Raw genomic sequence first — 22,219 nt, forward strand, 5'->3', positions numbered from 1 at the left:
ATATATATATATTTATTTATTTATTTTTTTTTTTTTTTAGGTCCTCCCCTGAACACAGTTTTGCTCTTGATGGTGATGCATTATTAAAATTACAGCAGAGGAACATGGGAAATCGTTCCTGGCCAGATAGCATTAGATCAATATTCTCAAAGAGCAAAGAGCCCATTAATCTAAAACTTCCTTCACATTAGATGCATTTACCAACACAGACCACTAACTCTTCAGTCAGAAGAGTTAGCCACCACAACAAATCAAACCTCAGTTTTTTTTTTTTCCTAAGATCCTTGTTTCCCTCACAACCATGAACTTTTCTTGTCATACCAAAAAATGTTAAACATTGTAATTGTTTCAAAAGAATTCTAGATTGCTTTAAATGACAACTTAATATCGGAAACATACTGTAAAATAATAATAACTCAAAATAAAGATAGAATACATATCAATTATTGATCAAATTTAACTAAAACATATGAGAAGAAAATATAAAATGAACATGCTGCTATGATTTTATGGTGTAGGTGAATATCTAGAGGCTAATCCTTTTTTAAGGGTAAATGTACATTTTTAAAATAATTAATCATTTCATAATTGAACACCAGATTTGACGTTCACCTTATATAAGCCTACGTGCGTCGCCTATTTAGCTTCACAAAATTTCTAATTCATTTCAGTGTCAAATTATAGCACATTTGGTTTGTTAGACAATAAAGACAAAAAGACACCATCTTTTAGTCCTGGACTGAAAAATAGAAAACAAATAAAAGTTTTATTTTATTTAGAGATATTGTGGAACTTTTTGATCGACAAAACCCCATTGCTCAATAGATCTGCAGTTTGACGTATTTTACCAGAAATTATCTTCCTTGTCAAATTAAAGCACCTTTACTGTGCAAGTCCTTAAGAAAATATATTACATTATTTTAAGAAAACCAATGTTCTATCCCTGCTTTACAAAAAAATATTCACATAAATAGAATAAAAAGTGCATTAAGTGTTTTTCTGTCCTCATAGAAGAATCACACTAAGTTCTACTTGTGCTTTTTAAAAATGAACTGCATTGCACGGCAGATAAATATACGTGACAATGAAATGGTTGATAATTTTCAAAATAATTTAAAAAACTTTTCTTTTTTTTTTTGCTCACCTCCAAAACTAAATCTATTTATGTTTAAATTCAACTATTTTGAAATACTACTCTGACTGCAACGCAGTTTGACACACACATCATCACATATTACTCCATGGTGTTTAAGGATGTGCTAGTGGATGTGCTATATATTATCTTCCAATAGACAGGCTGATCCATTACCAGCCTTCTCACGGCACAAGTGTAATGCTCGTATTAGGGCAACTGTGCGTTCAGAGGCATCATTCGGGACAATGAGCTATGGCCAGAAAGTGACAAGGCAGAAAAATGTCCCCACTTTTCCGGCTGTACAAATGACGTTTGGCCACGATAACTCACGACCGGACACTTCATTTCAAGTTGGGAGCCAGCCGGCCAGTCACAAGCTATTATACCATCTTCTTTATTTGTGGGCCGTGGTTTTGGTAGTGGGAGCCATCAAATAAATACTGCTAAAATGCCACTTCACTCAAAAATATTGGCCAATTCTTTCTTGGCCGTGGCTGGGGCCTGGATAGCGACCTGTTTCTGATGGCATAAACCTCCGAGAGTCAGGTGGTCGAGCGGCCGGCATTCATCACTCCATGAAACTGCCACGAGCCGCCGCTTGGGTACATATGCAAGTGAATGCGGCTGCCGCTGGTTTGCTTGGAGCGATGCTAAGAGCTTAATAGTCAAATGAATTGATTACCAATAAATCACGGGGGAATTGCTTGCTTAGAGGAATAATCACTCATTGATGAAGATGAAACGGCTGCGAATAGATTTCAAGAATGACAATCTTTGAGGAGTAATAGTATAATTTGTCACTTGTGACAGTCGCTTTGATTGTTCCTGATATTTCTGCCTGTTGGGAATATTGGAAAGAATCTCGCTGGTTTGTTGCAGCCAGTCTGGTGTGTGCGTGCATGTGTGTGTGTGTGTGTGTGTGTGAGTATGTGTGTGTGTAGCTGAGTGGTACTTCAGTATGAATGTGGGGCAGTGATACCCTGCTTAGACTTCCTAATGTGACAGCAGCTTTACTGCGCGTCGCTTCATAAAATCCCACCATATCTGTTCACCCCTGTTATTAAATGAGCATTTAGCGCACCGCTGTCTGTGAATGTGTGACACAGAGACAAAGATGATGTGTGAATAACCTCATTTGTTTTGTGCGCGAGTGAAATAATGACAGTAGGGCAGAACAAGATCAGCATGGAAACTAGGCTGAGGCCAGAAAAAAAATGTTGTGAAGGATTGCAATCAAACAACTTAAACCTACAGAACTTAGTGTAGTGTGTATTTATATTCAATCCCCTTTACTCAAATAACCCCCAAATAAAATCCAGTGCAATCAACTCCCTTCAGAATAACATGGTGATACCATAGGAAATTACTTTAAAAATTAGTCAGGTTTAAGACAGGTTCAGGTCATAAAATATAATCTCAGATTGCAAAAAGTATGGTACACCTATAAACCTGAACCTAACATGGAGATCAGAGAAGCAGCCAAAAGGCCTATGGGAACTCTGGAGGAGCTGCAGAGATCCCATCAGCCATTAGTGGAAGACTTAATAAATCTGGCCTGTATGAAAGAATGACCTGGAAAAAGCCATTGTTGAAAGAAAGCGTGTTCGGAGACTGCAATAAACCTTGAAAGGGACATGCAGACTTGTGGATCAAAACTTGACGTTTTGGCCTTTTTGGCTTTGACCACACTAACCCCTAAAGGCCGATCCTGGGACAAAACCTGTACGAGGACACAAAAGACTTCAGACTGTAGTTCAACTCCCAGCAGGGCGACAGAATCCCAATAAAATACACTGAAATGAGAAAATGACGCATTTAAAGTCTATAAATACAATCCACCGTAGGCCAATAAGATGTCTCGCCGTCCACCGAGTTGACACATCTATCAAATGATAAAACCTTCATCTTCGCAGGAAAGATTAAGTTCAGCTGGGAAATAGTAGAACCTTTCCTATGAGCCATGCAGGAAATTAATCAAGGAAATGGGGTTTTGGTGCACCTATATCACATCTAATCTATCCTTTGTCCACATGTAGCCGCCTCCAAGCCCCACCAATCGAGAGCGACACGCTGGTTTTATGAAAAGCCACTTGTTCTCTGCATAATTGGGGGGGTCTGACTGTTGAGTTAAATGGGAGGCGGAGGAGGAGGGAGGGCCAAGTCTTGTTTGCCCATGTAAAGTGTGATCCAGATAATAGCATTCTCATCAAAGGCGGCAATTACATTCATTACACCGGAGCAAGGCGCGCCTGCAAGGAAATTAAGTGGTGAGAGGAAAGAAAAGCTTAATATATACCTCCTTTATCCTATCCACCCCACCTCTCAGTTCTTTTTCAAATTCTCCACGTGGAGCAGGAGACCTCAAGAAAAGAAACAGTCTCAGTCAAAGGAGAATAAATCTCCAAGCCTCCCCTTCACCCTTCTGCTTCCAAGAGGCTCCTGTCTGCTGTTACTATGGCTGCACTTGTCTGGGATTAAAAAGCTTTTCCAGGAGGGTGATCTCCGAGACAGCTTTCTACGCAAGCATAACAAATGGCACGGAGTCTCACAAAACTGCTAAAGACCTTCTTTAAATTAAATTCTAATTTCTTTCAGGGAAAGGAGGAGTAAATTAATTGTCCAGTGTAGTGTTAAACAACAAGAGGCCTTTAAATCAAGTGATTAAGGGGAGAAGGAAATCTTGCCAGAAAGGCCTTTTAAATGCGAATCGGAGCAAGTGGATAACACTGCCAGCCTCTCAAAGACAGGTGTTGTCCCTGGGTTGGTTCTGCATCGTATATTGTAATAATAATAATAATAATAATAATACACATATTAATTTGTTGAAATCATGTCGGCGTGCCAACGTTTTATTGCTAGGAGCAGGTTTTAGGAGGACTTCCCTCTGCATTAATCTGCAACAACACGTTTTGGGGACCCAAAATAGATTTTTTTTTTTTTTTTAAATAAATTAATGTTTTGCAAGCAGGACTGTGCAGTGAAGCCGTTGTAGCACTACTACCTTCCATGCAAGAAGGTCCTGGGCTTGAATCCTGGCCATGGTTCTCCTGGGGATCCATCCTCCTGCTATAAACATAACTTTCAGGTTAAGTGTTCTCTCTAAGCTGCCCTTATAGGCATGAGTCCACATGTGTCCATATGTGTTTTATGGGTTTTCCAACAAAATCTACAAGCCCATGTTGCTGTGATATGTTTTAACCTAAGAGGACATGGGGGATGAATTTACATTTATTTACACAACATACAAAACTCTTTCAGGGCACAAATGAGATATGATGGGGTTTTTTACCTCTCTTTTTTGTGAAAGAGCGTCTAGCACCCCCAAGAGGAAGACGCCCTGGGTTTGGAGCCATAGCGTTCAAAAACCTCCACTTTTTGCACACGTGAACCTTGTAAGCGCACGACATCAAACCTGGTTTGAGTCCAATGACCCAAATCAAGCCTATTCCTTTAAAAAAAAACACATTACTGTGTAACCGACTGATTTATGAAACTGTTTTAAATGTATAACCTTTTGAAAACTTTTTAGTAACTCCAAAGGCATCTTTCATGTGGGAAAAAGAAACATACCTGTACTGCAAAGAGTCACATACTGGATGCAATAAGAGTATAACCTGCTACCAGTCTCATTAGCAGAGCAGCTGCCCTTTAGCGGAACAGCTTAATGTATCTGGAATTGAACAAGTCATGAATGCAAAATTAAGTTTGACCCAATGCTCCCCTTTAGTATTTTTAGGCGCAATAAATCATTCCTTTAGTCAAGAGGCCACAATGATTTGAAACCTCTGGAGATTCGCAGTTTTAAATGCGACCGAAGATTAGTGGCTCAATAATTTCTGCGGCAGGATTTTTTAAAAAACAAAACTATTGAAACAAATTAGACCACTGCAATGGGAAAGTGTGCTCTTTTGTCTTCTCGTGCCCACAAATCACCATGGCTGCTTGTAAATTATTCAGGAGGTTCAGGCCTCGGTAGAAACCTGAGCATAATTAAAATGCAATAAAATAACATTAGCGGGGACAGGCTGTTGGAGGGTGATGTAACTGGCTCTTCTCGTGGCCGAGGTTCACCGGATAAGGTCGACTGTCCTTTGCTTCCGCAGGTGCAAGAACCTTCCAGAATCTTGGCAATGATGAGACGTTCAAGACACAGCCTTAATTAGTGTAATCTCACTTTATGCGCCATAACATCCCGGATGTGCTGGCTTCTCAAAGTGTTAATTCAAGCAGAGTGAGCGAAGCCATTTTCACCTCTGGTGCGTGTGCGCCATCTGGTGTCCAAATTCTTTACTGTACCAGAAAGCGTGGAGAGCTACTTGAACTTACCAAAGAATTGCTCAAATGGTAAAAATCCTACTCATTTTACATAAGAATGACCTACTGTAAAGATCAGATGATAGTCAGGTAGATGAACCTAAAAATGAACTCTAAATGAACAGCTCAAATTGCAAAGTAAAGATGCCAGCAGGTTTTCATTACTGCTGTGACATGCATGCTCTGACGGTAGCAGTTGTTAAGGAGTAAAAGGATACAGTAGTCTCCATCTAATTGGCCGTTTATCATCTTCTCCTCGGTGGTTGTCCTACAAGTTTGACACAAATGGGGCAACATGATCTTCGCTGTGCACTTAACTTGTTAATTATTGATTGTGATCAAATTTGAATGAATCTGTCAGTGGCCTCTGGACGTATTGCTATTGCCGTGCCTCATTTGACACTTGAGTATAATTACAAACTGCACATCTGAAAGTGTGTCATGTCTTATGGTATGTGGATGACAGGCTATCGGTTAATTTCATCAGCTGGTGACAAGAGATGGGTGCTTCCACTTCTCTGTGAAAAATGACACCGAAGGTAATGAACAGAGGATAAGGATCAGGAAATAATTACCTGTGTATATATTTTAATATAAAGAGGACACTTAACTGACAGACTTAAGCAGGACGGTGCATAATTTTGCATATTAGTTGATCTTTTACACAGTTTGTCCTATCACAACTACAATCTTTGATGTATTTTAGTGAGACATGGTGAGACTTTCGGTGATAGAGCACAAAAAACTAGATGAAAGATTTTAAGGGATAAATGTTTTACTCTTTTTATCCAAGTCTGAAATCTGAAAAGTGTGCCATGCCCTATTTAATTAAACACCTATTAGTATTATCCAGTATAACCAAATGCTTTTAGACATAACCCTAATCTGTAACTACTTCACCTGGAAGTAATTTAATCTTGGTTGTTCTGTGAAGTTCTCTGATGCTTTTTACAGAATATTAGTGAATGTCAAGTGCAAACCATCAATGAATGCAGAACTCTTTCTCGGTTGTCTTTCATCTTATAGAACACCTTGGTGATTGCATGGTGATACGATACAAAATTGACAAACTCATTCTGTGGTCATTTTCATATCAGTTTGAACAGTCAAATGTTTGGATGATGTACAAACTATTTAAAATGCATAACCAACCACATTCCTCTCTCAGTAAAAGCAAAATCACTGGTTAAAAGGGAAAGAGATGTGTAAACATGGACCTAAGGTTGCCAAAGGGGGGCAGCATAGTGAGTAAGAGAGATGTCTCCTCAGTCTAAGGTCTTGTTTCTTAAATCGAGGCCAATCTCTGCCTCAAGTGGAAGTTTCAAGTTTCTTGGTGTCCTGCTCACAAGTGAAGGTGGGGCAGAGCAGAAAATAAACAGATGGGCTGTGGGTTGGAGCCATGCCCTCAGTAATGTGGATGCTGCTTTGTTTAGTTGCCGTGAATAAAGATCTGAGCCAAAAGACTCTTGATTTACAAGGTCTCCGGCAGAAGCAGCAGAAATTATCTTCATTCGTCTTAGGGTAAGTGGACTTGGCCTTAGACTTGAGTAGAGGAACACTGTGATCCAAGGAGAGTTAGGGAGTAGAGCCCCTGCTCCACCCCATCAAAAAAAAGACTTGGTTTGGTGAACGTAGAACCACAACTTTCTTGGGATGATCTATTTCTTCTGGCCAGAGAACACACTGATCTCACAGTGAGCTGGAGAGTGTTGTTGAGTAGAGGGCTGTATGTCCCTTTAGGTAAGCAGAAGACAATTGTTGGTGCTGAGCAACTGCAACAAAGCTACTTTACCTTCAAAGAAGAAAATGATCTATGCTATCAAAAAATACATGACATGACACTTGACACAATGGGGTTGTAGAGTATAACTTTACCAGGGAAAGGGTCTGACATTCCCAAGCAAATTTTATGTTGCATTTTTTTCAACATCTTTAGAGCAACTAAGTCAAAAAGGGGTGACTCACACATCCTTCGCCAGTTTCCTCTCTGACAAACTCTTTACAGCGTTTCCATTTCCCATGAGCAAGTTTAACCGTTCACTGTTTTCAAATCAGTTATGGTTTCTGTGTCTATTTCCCTAAAATTTCTTAATAAATTTAGTCAATGGAAGTGTAAATCTTCCTCAATGAAAATTTGATCAGCCCATGAATGTTTTAAGCACAAACATCAAGCACAGAGTCTCCTTCAACAAAAATGGACTCAAAAATTGACTCTTAAAATCACACTTGTCTTAACACTTGTTAAGACAAATGTGCTCTTTTTACTCTAAGGGAGGAAGTTATGACTAAGAAAGACATGTTCAGTTTATCTTTTTATCTTTGTAAGATAAATTACAAAGCTTTTGTAATTTATCTTATTTTAATACTGGGAAAAAATTACACACATATGAACTCGGATTACCTAATTCGGTGACTTTTGCTGTCATTTGGTTGTGCTGGACTTTATTTTGGGAGTCTCAGACTAAGGGTCATGAGTACAAGCATGCCACACATTTTACGTGTAAAAACATCTGTGCTTACCTACCAGAGAAAGTTATTAATTGTTACGTGATAAAATATAAAAATATATATAATAAATAAAAATAGAAGTAATGATAAATAAGAAGAAGAATAAAAGTTCATATTTATTTGAAAATATTTTTTTCTCTATATATGACATTTTCTACCATTTGTGAGATAACTTGCATCGATTTCAGAAAAAATATGAAAGCGGCCTGAGAAAAAAAACTAGAGTAGATTGAATTTGCAGATTCTTAAAAATTTGAAATAAAAATTTAAAACATTTATTTTAATTCTAACATTTAATTTCGAACTATTAATGAAGTGTTAAAGACTAAGACTTTAAAGTTCCCGAACAAATAAATGAGAATGTCTTGATTTCATATGGCAATTAAGTTTAAACAATTCTGACCAAATTAAAAATGTTTTTATAGTGTTAATACAGTAATTTTAAAGATCTTTTTCATCTCTTGCTTTTTAATGCTATCCTGGTGGACCTTTTTACTGCGTGCAAGAAAAGCATAAGAGACAAAAACAGTTGCTGACAAAATAAAAATAAATAAAATCAAAAATAAAATTTGCTGCCGCTACATTCCCGGTGGGAACCTTTGTTTAGGTGTTGCAGTTTTAGGGGACGGTTTTTAACGGCGCAACATGGACTTTAACTGGTTAATTGTTTTGATTTAGCCCGCTAGCTTCCCTGGGAAATACTTGCTGTTGTTCTCATAATTGTGACCGTTGTAAGTGATTTTAGCATACTGGAATATTCTCCCTAATGTAAACTCTTGTGTCTTTGTCTGATTTTCTGTGGAGTCTTTAAAAAAAAGATGTTTTTCACTAGCAGAACTAACGTTAGCTGGCCGGCTAACACGGTTTTGGTAACAAACATGACGATGATGGTGATGCTAACGATGATGAGGAGGAGCTGCGTGTAGAAAACACCGACCAGACATTGGATCGCGCCGATTTCCTGCTTGTCAATCATTGTTCTCCAGGGTTTTTCTGTCTTTGTGTCTGGCTAGCCAGTAAACGGGACTTGACACCAGTTTTTTATTATTATTATTTTTAAAGAAATCATCCGGCTGTTTTTATCTTTGGAGGTTGGTATGCTGTACAGTTCAACTAGATAACATTAAATACACTGACAAATGTGGAGATTATAAAACATAGCGTTTTACATGTACCTGCCCAGATCTTTTTGTCTTGTTTCTTCTTTTTTTAAAATCGCTTCAATGTTCTCGTTGTCCTCACTGATAAGGGTCCAAATATGTGATGTTGTTAAGCAGTGACTTGAACCTCCGTCACTTTCTTCCGATGGGGGAGGAAAAGCCGGACACGCTGGACTTTGTGAAGGATTTCCAGGAGTATCTCAGCCAGCAGACTCAACATGTCAACATGATATCAGGCTCTGTGAGCGGGGTCAAGGAGGTGGACGAGCTGCCAGCAGGTGACGTGTTTCTCATGTGTTTACTGTTGTTCTGTCTTGTAGCTTTATGAATGTCCCCAGCAAGCAGCAGGAATATTCTTGGTAGTTTCAGTATTAATGTGTCTAAATATTGATCACCGTTTTACGGTGGCTCAGAAGGTTCAGCAAAATGCCAAAGCAACATAGCAACAGCAAAAACCCACAAAGGAATTTATGCTAAAACAGAAGATATGAACAACATGCTAGCATAACTTCACCGTTGTGGCTTTTACATTTTGTAAAACCTTCTAGGCCACCATACAATTTAGTCAACATAGTGTATCAACAAACAACTGTATTTTTTACATATTACTCCCAAGACATACTGAGTATTATTTATTTTTATTTAATTTATTTATTTCAAACATGACAGTATGTCTTGGTTCTGTTTAAGTGGTTATTTAATTTCCCTTTGGGATTAATAAAATATTTTTGAATTTGATTTTATAATGCATTTCTGCGTGTAAGTACAGTGCCTCAAATAAAGTATTTGTATCCTTTTAATATTTTCAAATCTCGCCATGTTACAGCCAGAAACGTCAATGCATTTTAGAGTGCTTTAATGCTAAGCACCCTCACACAGTAGTGTCAAGAGCAATTCAGTTCAATTAATTTCTGAGATACTTTTTAAATTCCACAGGGAAATTATATATCACGGTGATGTTAAGGAGTTTTTTTCTTTTTAAATTAAATAAAATGTGAGCGTCTACTTATATTCAGCCCCCTTTACTTTGAAACCACTAAACAAAATGCAGTGCAACTGATTGCCTTTAGGATTTGCAGGCTTTTATCAACTGGTAAACCCATGTTTTAAATATAAAAAAGTGCATCGGTATCCATGAACACATAACAAACAAAAAGATTTGTATGTTACTTCATTTGGTTTTTGTGCAACACATTTTGGTCACAGAATGCAGCCAGAATGGCCTGGACCATCCTTCGGTGGACATATCCCTGGAGGACAGCTCAGGGATCCTGGTTGATGGTTTCGAGAGGACCTACGATGGCAAACTCAAGTGCCGCTACTGCAACTATGCCACGAGAGGAACAGCCCGACTCATTGAACACATCCGCATTCACACAGGTATGTTTTCAGAGATCATTCCACAAATCACAGTGACTTATGTGGCATGAAAATATTTGCAAACAAATGTTGGTCAAATTTTTTTTTTTTCTGACAAACAGGAGAGAAGCCTCACCGCTGCCACCTGTGCCCATTTGCCTCCGCCTATGAGCGCCACCTGGAAGCTCACATGCGCTCTCACACGGGCGAGAAGCCTTACAAGTGTGAGCTCTGCTCATTCCGCTGCAGCGACCGCAGCAACCTGTCGCACCATCGCCGCAGACGGCACAAACTCCTGCCAATGAAAGGTGCTCGCTCCCTGACCCATAAGAAGATGCTGAGTGTCCTGCAGAAGAAGGCCAGCTCTCTGGCCTACGGTCGACGTCTCCTCATCAACTTCAGCCCCCCGTCGATGGTGGTGCACAAAGCTGACGGGGCCAACGACTTCTCCCACGAGTTGCCCCACTTGCGCCAAGAAACCTTTGACAACCAGAGCCGGGCGGCGGAGGACGGGCTCTCCTCTGACCCAAACCACCACCACCACCATGAGATGGTGATGGATAACCCTCTGAACCAGCTGTCCACCCTTGCAGGCCAGCTGGCCAGCCTTCCCTCAGAAGCCCAGGCCCAGACCCAGCCTCCCATGTCTCCGGGAGCCGAGTCCGTAGTGGACGAAAAGCCCTTCCTCATCCAGCAGCCGCACCCCGCCACCGCCCCTGTTGCTGTCACGGCCAGCATGACTCGCGCCGCTTCCTCTTCCCCGATCACCCCGGAGCCCCGCGCCCCTCCGCACAGTAACTGCAGTCCCACGGGCGGACCGTGCAGCGAGCACAGCGGGCGCACCAGCACCCCGAGCATATCCAACAGCCAGCCCAGCACCCCGGCCCCGGGCCAGTCCGCCCCCGTTCAGGACCCCCACGTGCTGCACCACTGCCAACACTGTGACATCTACTTCCCCGACAACATCCTCTACACCATCCACATGGGGTGCCACGGCTACGAGAACCCATTCCAGTGCAACATCTGCGGCCACAAGTGCAAGAGCAAGTACGACTTTGCCTGCCACTTCGCCCGGGGGCAGCACAAGTGATCACAGAATGGGGGTGGAAAAAAAAACTCTTGAGAACTCTTTTAGCACACCGCTTGTTTTTACTTACTAGGAATTTTATTTATTGGTCTTTCACTTGGCCTGTATGTAGCATAGGCTTTTAAAGTTATACTTGCACAGGGCATCGTTGGTATTCAGAACATTATTTTTTAGGCATAGCTAAAGGTGCCCCGTTCTAGTGTGTTACAAAGGAATAATCAGTGTTTTTGACATCTCAAGAATTTATTTGCGGTGGTGGTGGTAGAAGTCACATTTATTCTGGATCCTTTTCCCTATGTGGTTTATTTATTTGGAATGCACTGGATTTGACTCAAACTTGCATATGTGGATGCGTTTTAGCAAATAGCAATCTCCTAAATATTCAATCAGTTTTCTGTGTTGAATTTTAAACGTACAAAGTTTTAATTGATTTGTGAACAGAAAATTACATCAAGTTGAAAGTCACCGGTGCTTACTGGAGCAACATGAGTTTTCCAGCTCGTATTTTTAAATTTGCACTCGACACCTTTTCCTTTGGGGGAAAAACTCAGTGCCCATCAGAGGTTTACATGCACTCAGCTTCGTATGAATGTCTTTGGTTTTGGGTGTTTAATGATTCATTTGAACTCTTCTCCAAAACGGATTTATTATACAACACAAAACTTTAGTGAACCTCAGAAAGACAAATTGGGTGCACACTGTTACATTTACTGTGGTCAAATTATATATACAGTCTCATATATAAACACACTCCAAATAATATGTATTTGCATTGCTCATAGCTACTTTTTTTGTAGCTATCAGCAAACTTTCTGTTCCGGCTGAAAGTCTTGTTTGTGTCAGGATTGGTTGTTTTCATTTTTTGGTTTTCTGGTTTAAATGCTGCTTTAAAAGATTGTCCACAGATTTAGAGTCGAGGTCTTGCTTTTGGATATCTATCCAGAAGGAACATGTTTTATAAATCCTGGAACCATTTTGTTTATAGAATATTTAAGATAGTCATAATGAAAAAGACAAAAAAAAAAAACAGTTTTGTCAAAATTTTAAGCGTCTGAGCTAAGTGAGCATAACTAATGCCTCCTATCCCAAACAGTTTAAAATTTGCTCAAAGATAATTGAACTTTTGTACTTTAGAATGAAAACTGTCAATTTTTCAGCCAGGACTGGGCCTAAAGAAAGCACGGCCATGATTGCAAAAAGTGCATCAACTTGCCGCAGCATATGCATCTAATTTTGACATTATGTGGATTAGAAAACACTACAGTACACTAAAACTTTTTTTTTTCTAAATTACTGTCGTTTTGTAATCATTCCACCTTGGGGGAAAAAAAAACTGTTCAGCTAAACCATTAACTGCCTTAAAAACAATTTGAGGTGTCTGCCTTGTGTTTAGTGCTCGTAAACATCTGACTTGGCACTGAACAAATCAGGCGATCCGGTTTTTATATTTTTACATCTTTGACAACACGATAAAAATAAAGTCTCAACACACCCAAAGTTACTTCTACTTATTCCTCAGATATTTACAGTTGGCCTTATCGAAGCCGTGTTGAAATTATTTCTGTGCTCGGTGCGTTACTACGATTTCTTTGCAGTGCCTGACCTTGTCTTCTTTTTTTTTTGTGTGTGTGTGTGCGTGTCAAAATTTTGAGACGACTGTCATTTTAAAAATACTATTTCCTGTTCTTGTTATAGCAGCTAGACCCAGAACCTTATGGATAACAGGAAAGCTGGTTGTTTAGGGTTGATTGTGGTTGCCGTGATTGTATTTCTCAACATTTTACTGGCCAAAATTTCTTCTCCATGAATGCTGCTAACTAACCTAAGAGTTCATGCCAGCTCTGTCTGGAACAAGAAAGTGGCATCAAGCAGTGAAACCTGGCCAAAGCTTGCATAAGACAGCGTTTGGTCAGGAAGTGTTTTAAAGTTCCTCCATCATGATGGCGTGGTTAACGTGTTTCTTTTAAGTCGTCTTGTCCGAATTTAATATATATATTTTTTACATCATCATGTCACCGTCTGACTTTTTTGACATTGTATGAAGTCATTTTGTAACAAGTGTCTCCGTATTTAAATCCAAAATCAAACTTGTGTCTCATATGAACACTGTTTCAGGATTGCCACGTAGCACGATCTAGCCTTTGGTAGTTCTCAATGAAATCTTTCATTAAATATAAGTATCCCAGTGCTTTTTACTTTGAATATTTATTGAGTATTGGATAGGTGTTCCATGTCAATAAAAAGAAAAAAGAAAAAAAAAAAGCTTAACTGTGTTGGCTGTAAGACTTCAGCAAGGTTGTCTTTTGTCTCGGGTACTGTTGTCTGTTGCTTACCAACACACATAGAGGGTGGAGTTGCTGTTTTTAGAAGCACCACCTTGTTATTGTTCCTAAATTTAATGGAGACATTTAGTAAAAGGCTGCCTTATGTTCTCCGTCTGTCGTAGATTCATGAATGTTAAATTTCTGACCATCACCGTCTCCCTGAGCTGAGATGGCAGAAGAGTTTCTTGTGATATGGATTACTAATTTATAAGTAAAGTGTTTTCTAACTGACTTGAACTTTGCCTCGTTTTTTTTGTTTTTGTTTTTCTTTTTGGTGGGCAGGGTTTTTCAAATTTTTGTCTTTTTCCAGAATGGGGGCTAAAAGTGTGTTTTGACAAATGAGGGATGTTTACTGTAAGGGTGTTGGAAGTGAGGGTCTGACCGGTTGTCAAATCTTGGGTTCAGGAGGAACGGCGCATCAGATCCACTTTATTCATATTGCACTTTTCAAGATTAAAATCAGAAAATCATGGCCCGATAATTAAGATTTGCGCATCAAAACAAGTCAATGAAGGTTCCAGCATCTTATCAGGATTCCTCCTGAGTGTCTTCTTTTGGAGCTTTAGTTTGGGAACTTTCCACTAAGAGGAGACCTTGCAGCAGGCCCACAACTCTACATCTTTTCTGACCTAGATTTGACCTTAAATTTGGCCAGAACGAGCAGGAAAGGGAATATCTGGGTTCCTGTTGTAGTTTTTACCCCAGCAAATCAAACTTGGATAAAGGAAACATGATGGATGTCACTTTATTTTTTTTTTACTGGAAAAAAATCACTTTAGTTGAGAGCTTGACTCAATGAGGCGCACAGCTTGTCTTTCAATAATGCATTTAATCAGATAATGAGGGAGAAAGGAAAGAAAGGTTCAGTAGAATCTAGCATTTCATTTAAAGGGATACAGATTTGATTGGATGACGTTTCCGCAGAAACAGCTTAAGCCTTGTTCTGCTCTTCAGGCTCTTTCTTCTCTTCTTCAGATTCTGCCAAACAGAAAAATGCTCAACCTTAATTTTTCTCATGAAATCACAACATTTCTTTGGGCTTCTGTTCGCATTCAAGGCACTATGGAATAAATTGAGATACATTCTTACTTTTGAGCTGAATGGGACCCATGACCAGAGTTTGGCTCTCGTGTTTGGGCTCCAGCTCCCTGGCCCTACGTCTGCTGCATCCGCGGCGGCAGCGGGAGTTGCTCTCCGAGGCGGGGCAGATCAGGACCTTGCACTGGAGGTACACAGAGTCTGTGCCTCGCAGGAACACGAAGGCCTTGAATGTAAAACGGGCTCTGTACGAGCTGCCAGAAGATAAGGGGCGGTACGTGCTGTCAACAGAACACCTGGAAGTAAAAACAGAAAAAAAAATCTATTTTTAGCAAAAAAAGAAAAAAATCAAAAAACAAGGAGGAAAAAGGCAGCTCTGGTGAGCTGCATTTTCTCGTTTTACCCATTTCGCACTAAGTAATAAGGTCTGGTTTCGAAATCGAAGGGCGTTGGGGCGGCCACGCAGGTGTCCAGGAAGAGGACAAGGTTACTGTCATGCCTACTCATGTCCACTTGAACATACAAGTCCTGGTTGAGGGCAACCTCATACGGGACATCAGTCACCTGAAAGGAAGAAAGCGAAATATTAGCATCGTACCATTTCCAACAGAGACTTTCCACGGCCCCAATCTCCATGATCAAACAATACCTTATAGTAGAAGCTGCTGGACGTGTAGAAAGCCATGCTGGTGTTGTATCGCCCCGTACCAGCGATGCTGCTGTTACCCCCGTTACTCCCAACAAACGTGATCTGGGAGACAGAATCCGGCTCCATGGTGCAGTTGACGTTCATCTTCAGGTAAGACTGACGCACAATCTCTCCTTGCGACGAGGGAAATCCGCGGATGTTGTTGGTGAACACAATTCTGCCGCTGTTGAGCTGTTCGTCAAGGAAGGTTTTCAGACATGAGAATCTGTATGCGGTTCTCGAGAGTTGGCGAACTTTAAAGAATAATGCTGGAAAATGTTTAAATGGTATTCATATTTTTTGAGAATGGGGCGAGATGCTCACGTGTTTGACGGTTCCACAAGAGGTGAGGGGGAAACTGAAGATGACCTCGTAGCTGGAAATCTGTGGCTTGCAGGACGGATCGTCCACGTACAAATTGTGGGCGTCGTAGCCCAGAGAGTTCAGGTAGGCTCTGTTGATAACGATGTTCATGTAGTCCGAGGAGCAGTCAACACGACCTGAAGGAGAATAATGTTCAATATTTAATAAACAAATAGATAATTGTGCCCTACAGCTTGACCAGTTCAGCAATTGCCTCATGTAGAATTTACAACCGAGTGATAAAGACATGAAAACCCAGGCGTACCTGAGCTGGGTTTCAGAGAGCTCATGAACTCAGCTCTGAATCCCCGGCCGACCACAGACATGTCCGAGTGGAAGACCACTGTCATGTAGTTGGAGGTGGAGTAGAAATTGCTCAGACTGGTGTTGCACACTTTCCCCAAAAATGGTGAATAAGTGTACGGTCCGTCGTAGACTGAAATGTAGTCACAGCTGCAACAGTTCTCCAATCTGTTTGTGGAAGCGGCAGGAAAATGTTAACACTTTTTGAAAAAGGATTTGTAGAAATGTAGAAATTTAAAAGCAAATCCTACAGTACTTTCCATTCTCATAATGTGACTAGATTTGACTGTTTCTACTCACTGCAGGTAAGAAAATGCCAAGAAGATCCTTTGGTCGTATGCAGCTCTGAGCTGCCACACACAGTAGGAGTTGTCGTAGTAGTAGTCGGGGTGGTTGGGGCTTGAAATGGTACCAGAACCAAACAGGGAGCCTCCGCATGGCCCTGATACAGGAGGAAAAGATCTCATTGAAGTTTTTTATAAATGTATTATGATAATTTTACAATTGCCTTGACTTAGCATTATTTAAATAAACTGTATTAAATTTATACATATATATATATATATATATATATATATATATATATATATATATATATATATATATATATATATATACACATACATATATAGCTAAAGATTACCTCCAGAAACAAGTTCTATTATTGTGTTCAACGTGTCTCTCTTTAAAATAGATCTACAGAAAACAAATGTTTTACCTGAGGTGGGACTTTCAGTGGTCCAGTCACAGTAAGCTGCATAAATCAAAAAATATATATTTTTTTGTTCATATATTTCACAACAAACTAACTGTAATCAAAGCATGTCTAAATATGGATGCAGATCCAGGTGATGTTGGCAAATTTGTGCTTACAGTAGTAGTCATGGCAGCAGTTTCCATTCCACTGACATGAGTATTGGCAGGAGCAGCTTCCCAGGTAGCTGCCACAGTAGTTTTCACATGACTGTTGAGCTGCCACACAAAGGAGGGTTAAGATATTTCAATAATCAATGGAAAAGTAGACAGTTATCCTCAACTTTGTCTTTAGCAATGGGGGAAAATGCATCCACGTTTGCAGTTATTATCTGACAAATGGTGAAAAAGTTCAAGGGGTATAAATACTTTTTAAAGGAACAGTAGAGGTGTTTGTTTGCTAATCTTTGTCATGTTTATTTGCTGTAATCTTTACAATATTGAAACAAATGTATTTATTTTCTTCTATTAAAGCCTCTGATGATGTTGTCTTACATGTGGTGGGATAGGTGGTTGTGTTGGAGGATCCACAGTATGCTGCAAGAAAAAGAAAAAAAAAATGCACAAACTTTTTGCAGCAGTGTTTATAACAAGCTTTTATGAGCACTATCAACTAACAATTTATTAAGGTTACACTCACAGTAGTAGTCATGGCAGCAGTTTCCATTCCACTCACAGGAACTGTAGCAGGAGCAGCTTCCCATGTGCCATCCACAGTTGTACCGACAAGAAGGTTGAGCTGTTGAACAGGTAAAAGAGAAAGTAGGCAAGTAATCCACAAATGTTGTATCTGCAAGGCTCTTCCAACAGTCATCCACAACTTTGTCTTTTTCTATGCTATGCAATTGAAATAAAATACATCCAAGTTTGCAGTTGTAATGTGACAAAATGTAAAGAAAAGTTAAAGGGGTATAAATACTTTTCAAACGAAATATGTTTAGCTTGTTTTTGTCTTGTCCATTCATTGTAATCTTAAATAAATCTGTTAAATTTTGTTAAAGGCTCTGATGATGCTGTCTTACATGTGGTGGGATAGATGGTGGTATAGAGGTATCCACAGTATGCTGCAAGAGAAAGAAAAAAATTGCACAAACTTTTTGTAGCAGTGTTTATACTTTTATGAGCACTATCATCTGACAAAGTATTGAGGTTGCACTCACAGTAGTAGTCATCGCAGCAGTTTCCATTCCACTGACAGGAACTGGAGCAGGAGCAGCTTCCCATGTGCAGTCCACAGTTGTACCGACAAGAAGGTTGAGCTGTTGAACAGGTCAGAGAGGAAGTAAGCAAGTAATTCACAAATGTTGTATCTGCAAGTTTCTTCCAACCTTCGGTGGATGCGTTATCGTACAAAAATATTCACGTCTTCAACCTTTTACACAAATCGTTCAAGGGGTATAAATACTTTTAAAAAGAGCAGCAGATGCGTGCTTTGCTAATCTTTGCCATGTTCATTTGTTGTAATCTTTTAAAAAATTGAAACAAATGTATTAATTTTCTTCTGTTAAAGGCTCTAATGATGTAATTGAGCGATTATATAATGAGGTTGGCAGCAGTCTTACATGAAGTGGGCTCGGGATAGGTGGTTGTGGTGAGGTATCCACAGTATGCTGCAAGAGAAAGAAGAAATGCACAAACTTTTTGCAGCAGTGTTTATGACAAGCTTTTATGAGCACTATCATCTGACAAAGTATTGAGGTTGCACTCACAGTAGTAGTCATCGCAGCAGTTTCCATTCCACTGACAGGAATAGTCACAGGAGCAGCTTCCCAGGTCCCACCAACAGTTGTCTCGACAAGAAGGTTGATCTGAGAGAGAAATGTTCAAACTAAGGTTTGGATAAACTCCTCACTAATCAAAAAAGACAAAACTGTCACTTCATATCATAAACACTGTATGAAAGAGATAATCTATACAGAGATTGTTTTGTCTTTACATAAAAGGCTTTTAGAATTAACACAAAGTCACAAATTAGGATTATGGAGTAATCTGGTACAAGAACACCACACAGTGGGACGGCAGAAGCTGGAATCAGACAGACAATTTCTCATCCAACAACTGCCCATCCAGCTGTTACTTTAATAAAACACCAGTAGGACATTAAGTAACTTGTCAGACCTGTGGTGGTGAGTCCTGGATCAGTGGTGGTTTCTGGTTGTTCGGTTGTTGTTGAACAATAAGCTGAAACGAGATGTAAGGACGTCAGAAGTAAGGGTCACAGTTGTTCACTCCTGTTGTGCAGCATCTTTTTTATACATGTAGCCACAAAGCTGTCAGAACAGAGAGATGCAGAAACTGCTGCACGCTTATCTGTTGTCACACAAACAACAGAGAATCCTCTCAATTAATAAATCCTCTTAATGACAGCAATAAACATTTGTGCTGCATTCTGATGATTTAGAATTTAAAATGTGAATGCTACTTCAACCAAGAAGTATTTAAGAATATATTTTAATTACAACTAACTGCCTTGAATCATGTTAAAAATTGGGGGGAAAGCGAGCATATGTTTTCTACGCTCCTTCACCCTGACGTACCTTCCCGAAGGAAGGTATGTCAGGGTGTTTGCTCTACTTAAAATTTGTCACTTTGTAATCATGTTGTGAATCACATTTTTTTCACTTGAGCCTTTAAAATACAATCATTTGCTCATAAAATCATATTTTTGTCTGTTAGGTGAAACAAAGACATTTCTGCGAGGTTGAACACCCCACACAAGTGCATTTTGTTGCATTGCATCACTGCTTACTTGAGTAATCGTAGCAGCAACTCCCGTAGTATTCACAATCGTCAATGCAAGCACAGTACAAAGCATAGCCACCACATTTGTTTTTGCAGGAAGAATAATCTACAAGTGAACAGAAAACAATTATTGTTAAAATGGCAACATATGTCTTTATAAACAACTCCAAACGAATAACCTGATGGCCGGGTCTGATGTACCATGCAGGTGTACTTTGTTTGGATTTTCATTTGGATGGTTGAGGCTGTAAAAAGTGCCCCTGTTGTTGTGATAACAGTGGATTGACAGTGAAAATAAAAGGAATGAAACCACCAGTTCATGAACCTGCAGTATGAGAATATTTTCAAACTAAGTAATGTTCAGTCCTCTGCTGCTGGATAATCCATCTGGTCAGTTATCCAAGCTGGAAGATCTTAAGAAATGCTGCATTAGTTGAGGTAAAAGTAATCATCTGAAAATATGATGTTTGGATTGACATTAAATGGTGCTCAATTACCGTCTGTATTGTAATATGCTGGCGGAGTCGTCCAACCTGAAGGATTTTAAAACACATTGTGTTAGTCGAGGATGGGGTGATAATCTAAAATTTTAAATATTGTTTGGATTTACACTAGATAGTGCTTATAAACTGATGTTCTAAGAGTGAAAAAAACATAATAAAATAAGAAGTTTAACAGAATCGTACCTTGCACTCCTTGTGTGATGAGCACAACGCAAAGAAACACGAGAGCTCTCATGGTGAACCTGTTTCCCCAACTCTCAATCTGCTTCATCTCCTGATCTCTGCTGCTTTTATGCTCAACAACTGACTGATTACTGCACCCATAAAGCTTCTGATGTCCCCAAATGTTGGAGTAAAATATCACCCACTAACATATACGTATGAGAAGCACACAGTTGATTAAATATAATAAATGATGATGGTTCACCCGATGCTTCAGGACGTGTTTAGGATTTCACGTGGGGTCTGTAAACCTTAAAAACAGACCGATAATAAAGTAATACATTACTTTATTATCTGTTATTATGAGACATACAGTCTCATAATAACACATTTATTTTGTGTTTTAGATGAATGATGGATAGATTGGATAGATCCTAAAGCGCATGTAGTGTTTGAGATCAAAACTGAAAATGTACTAAGAGATATATCCAGTAAAGTTAACATCATCCAAATTATTAGCATAACTTAAAAGTTGGCAAGATTTGTAAAATAATTTTCTTTTATTGCATATTTTTAACGGTTTTTCACACTTTTGTCTTTACTTTAATTGGGATGTTATTTTAAATTCTCAAGAATCGCGTTTTTTTTTTTCCATTTCTACTCTTTAAAATCTAATAATTACACTTGTCAAGGTTCTACAAATTTCAGTGTAAAAACATAAATATAAATACGACCATTTCACAAACTCCTTAGGACGAGGAGGTTATCTGACTGTCTCTTAGAGACAATGTCATAAATAAGTTAAATTACAAATTAAAATGAAGACAGACTAGAATAATTCAGCAGTAATATCTCACCTAAGCACTTAATTCGTTAATAAAACTTCAACACCATGTTTTCAGCTTCAGAGGAAGTTAAAAAAAATCATGCTATTCTTCATTTTCCTTAATAAATTTCTTTTTGTGGTACCTGTACTCATTATAGCAGTCAGAATATTTACAGAAGATTAAAGAAGAGCTGTAAAACAGCAGACAGGATGAGGAAATAAAACTGTCCTTGTTGAATCAGGTGCAGGTTTTCCACCTAAACACCGGAGATGATGACTCTAATAGCGTAATACAGCTTAACATTGCATAACAAAGTACAAAGTGGAACACATGACTATTAGCTTTTTTCCCAGGACTGTTGTTTGTCTGCATCACCTTGGCACTCACTGAAATTTGGTTCCCTCAGGAGAGGGATTCTTGAGAATTTAAAAATTACAACATCCTAATTAAAGTAAAGACAAAAGTGTGAAAAACTGTTAAAAATATGCAATAAAAGGAAATTATTTTACAAATCTTGCCAACTTTTAAGTTATGCTAATAATTTGGATGTCCTCCCATGAGGGAACCAAATTTCAGTGAGTTTCTCTATAAAATAAAGGATCTGTTTTCTGAGGTGCAAACTTCTAATAAGTTCAGGGTAGATGCAGAGGTGTGAAAAAGTATTAACCAGAAAAGAAACACTGATTCATCAGAACCTCACTCATTACTTTTCATATTGGAAAAAACATGGTCACGTATAAAAAAATCTGGTTTGTTTTCACTTTTGGTCATTGTTTGGTCAACTCTTTGACGTTGGTGTGACTTGTAGACTCGTTGTTTGCTTGACCCCTATGCTGAGGAAAATTACCACAATCCTTCCGGACCTAAACATTCCCAATATTCTGCAATTTTTCAGCCAGACAATATTACAAAAAAATAAAAAAAAATACACACAAGTTCAGAGGTTCTTAAAC

At 39.1% G+C, this 22,219-nt stretch overlaps 2 protein-coding genes across 8 annotated transcripts; one reads left to right on the top strand and one right to left on the bottom strand.

Moving 5' to 3' along the window:
* The first annotated feature begins 8,576 nt into the window (after window positions 1-8,576).
* Window positions 8,577-14,123, top strand: ikzf5 (IKAROS family zinc finger 5). 5 transcript variants are annotated; one of them, XM_015033051.1, is made up of 4 exons: window positions 8,577-9,048; window positions 9,232-9,395; window positions 10,324-10,497; window positions 10,599-14,123. In XM_015033051.1, exons 2-4 carry the CDS (start codon window positions 9,263-9,265, stop codon window positions 11,564-11,566), a joined length of 1,275 nt encoding a protein of 424 aa, XP_014888537.1. In that variant the 5' UTR covers window positions 8,577-9,048; window positions 9,232-9,262; the 3' UTR covers window positions 11,567-14,123. The 5 variants fall into 5 exon arrangements, with proteins under 5 accessions (XP_014888537.1, XP_014888536.1, XP_014888539.1 ...); XM_015033050.1 differs by having other exon boundaries at window positions 9,235-9,395; XM_015033053.1 differs by having other exon boundaries at window positions 8,578-8,688.
* A 573-nt stretch (window positions 14,124-14,696) lies between these two features.
* On the bottom strand, window positions 14,697-20,581 carry LOC106947799 (deleted in malignant brain tumors 1 protein-like). 3 transcript variants are annotated; one of them, XM_015033041.1, is made up of 19 exons: window positions 20,461-20,581; window positions 20,272-20,307; window positions 19,782-19,880; window positions 19,151-19,213; window positions 18,742-18,840; window positions 18,595-18,642; window positions 18,193-18,291; window positions 18,055-18,096; window positions 17,673-17,771; window positions 17,528-17,569; window positions 17,153-17,251; window positions 16,998-17,033; window positions 16,580-16,721; window positions 16,242-16,447; window positions 15,938-16,113; window positions 15,575-15,805; window positions 15,329-15,489; window positions 14,977-15,221; window positions 14,697-14,865 (listed from the first exon to the last, which is right to left on the bottom strand). In XM_015033041.1, the coding sequence occupies exons 1-19, from the start codon at window positions 20,546-20,548 to the stop codon at window positions 14,819-14,821; spliced, it is 2,058 nt and encodes a 685-aa protein (XP_014888527.1). In that variant the 5' UTR covers window positions 20,549-20,581; the 3' UTR covers window positions 14,697-14,818. The 3 variants fall into 3 exon arrangements, with proteins under 3 accessions (XP_014888527.1, XP_014888526.1, XP_014888528.1); XM_015033040.1 differs by having other exon boundaries at window positions 16,580-16,724; XM_015033042.1 differs by lacking the exons at window positions 18,193-18,291; window positions 18,595-18,642 and having other exon boundaries at window positions 16,580-16,724.
* Window positions 20,582-22,219: the final 1,638 nt, after the last annotated feature.

The sequence above is a fragment of the Poecilia latipinna genome, unplaced genomic scaffold (assembly GCF_001443285.1).
Source record: "Poecilia latipinna isolate Pla-1442-1.1 unplaced genomic scaffold, P_latipinna-1.0 Scaffold256, whole genome shotgun sequence".
NCBI lineage: Eukaryota > Metazoa > Chordata > Actinopteri > Cyprinodontiformes > Poeciliidae > Poecilia > Poecilia latipinna.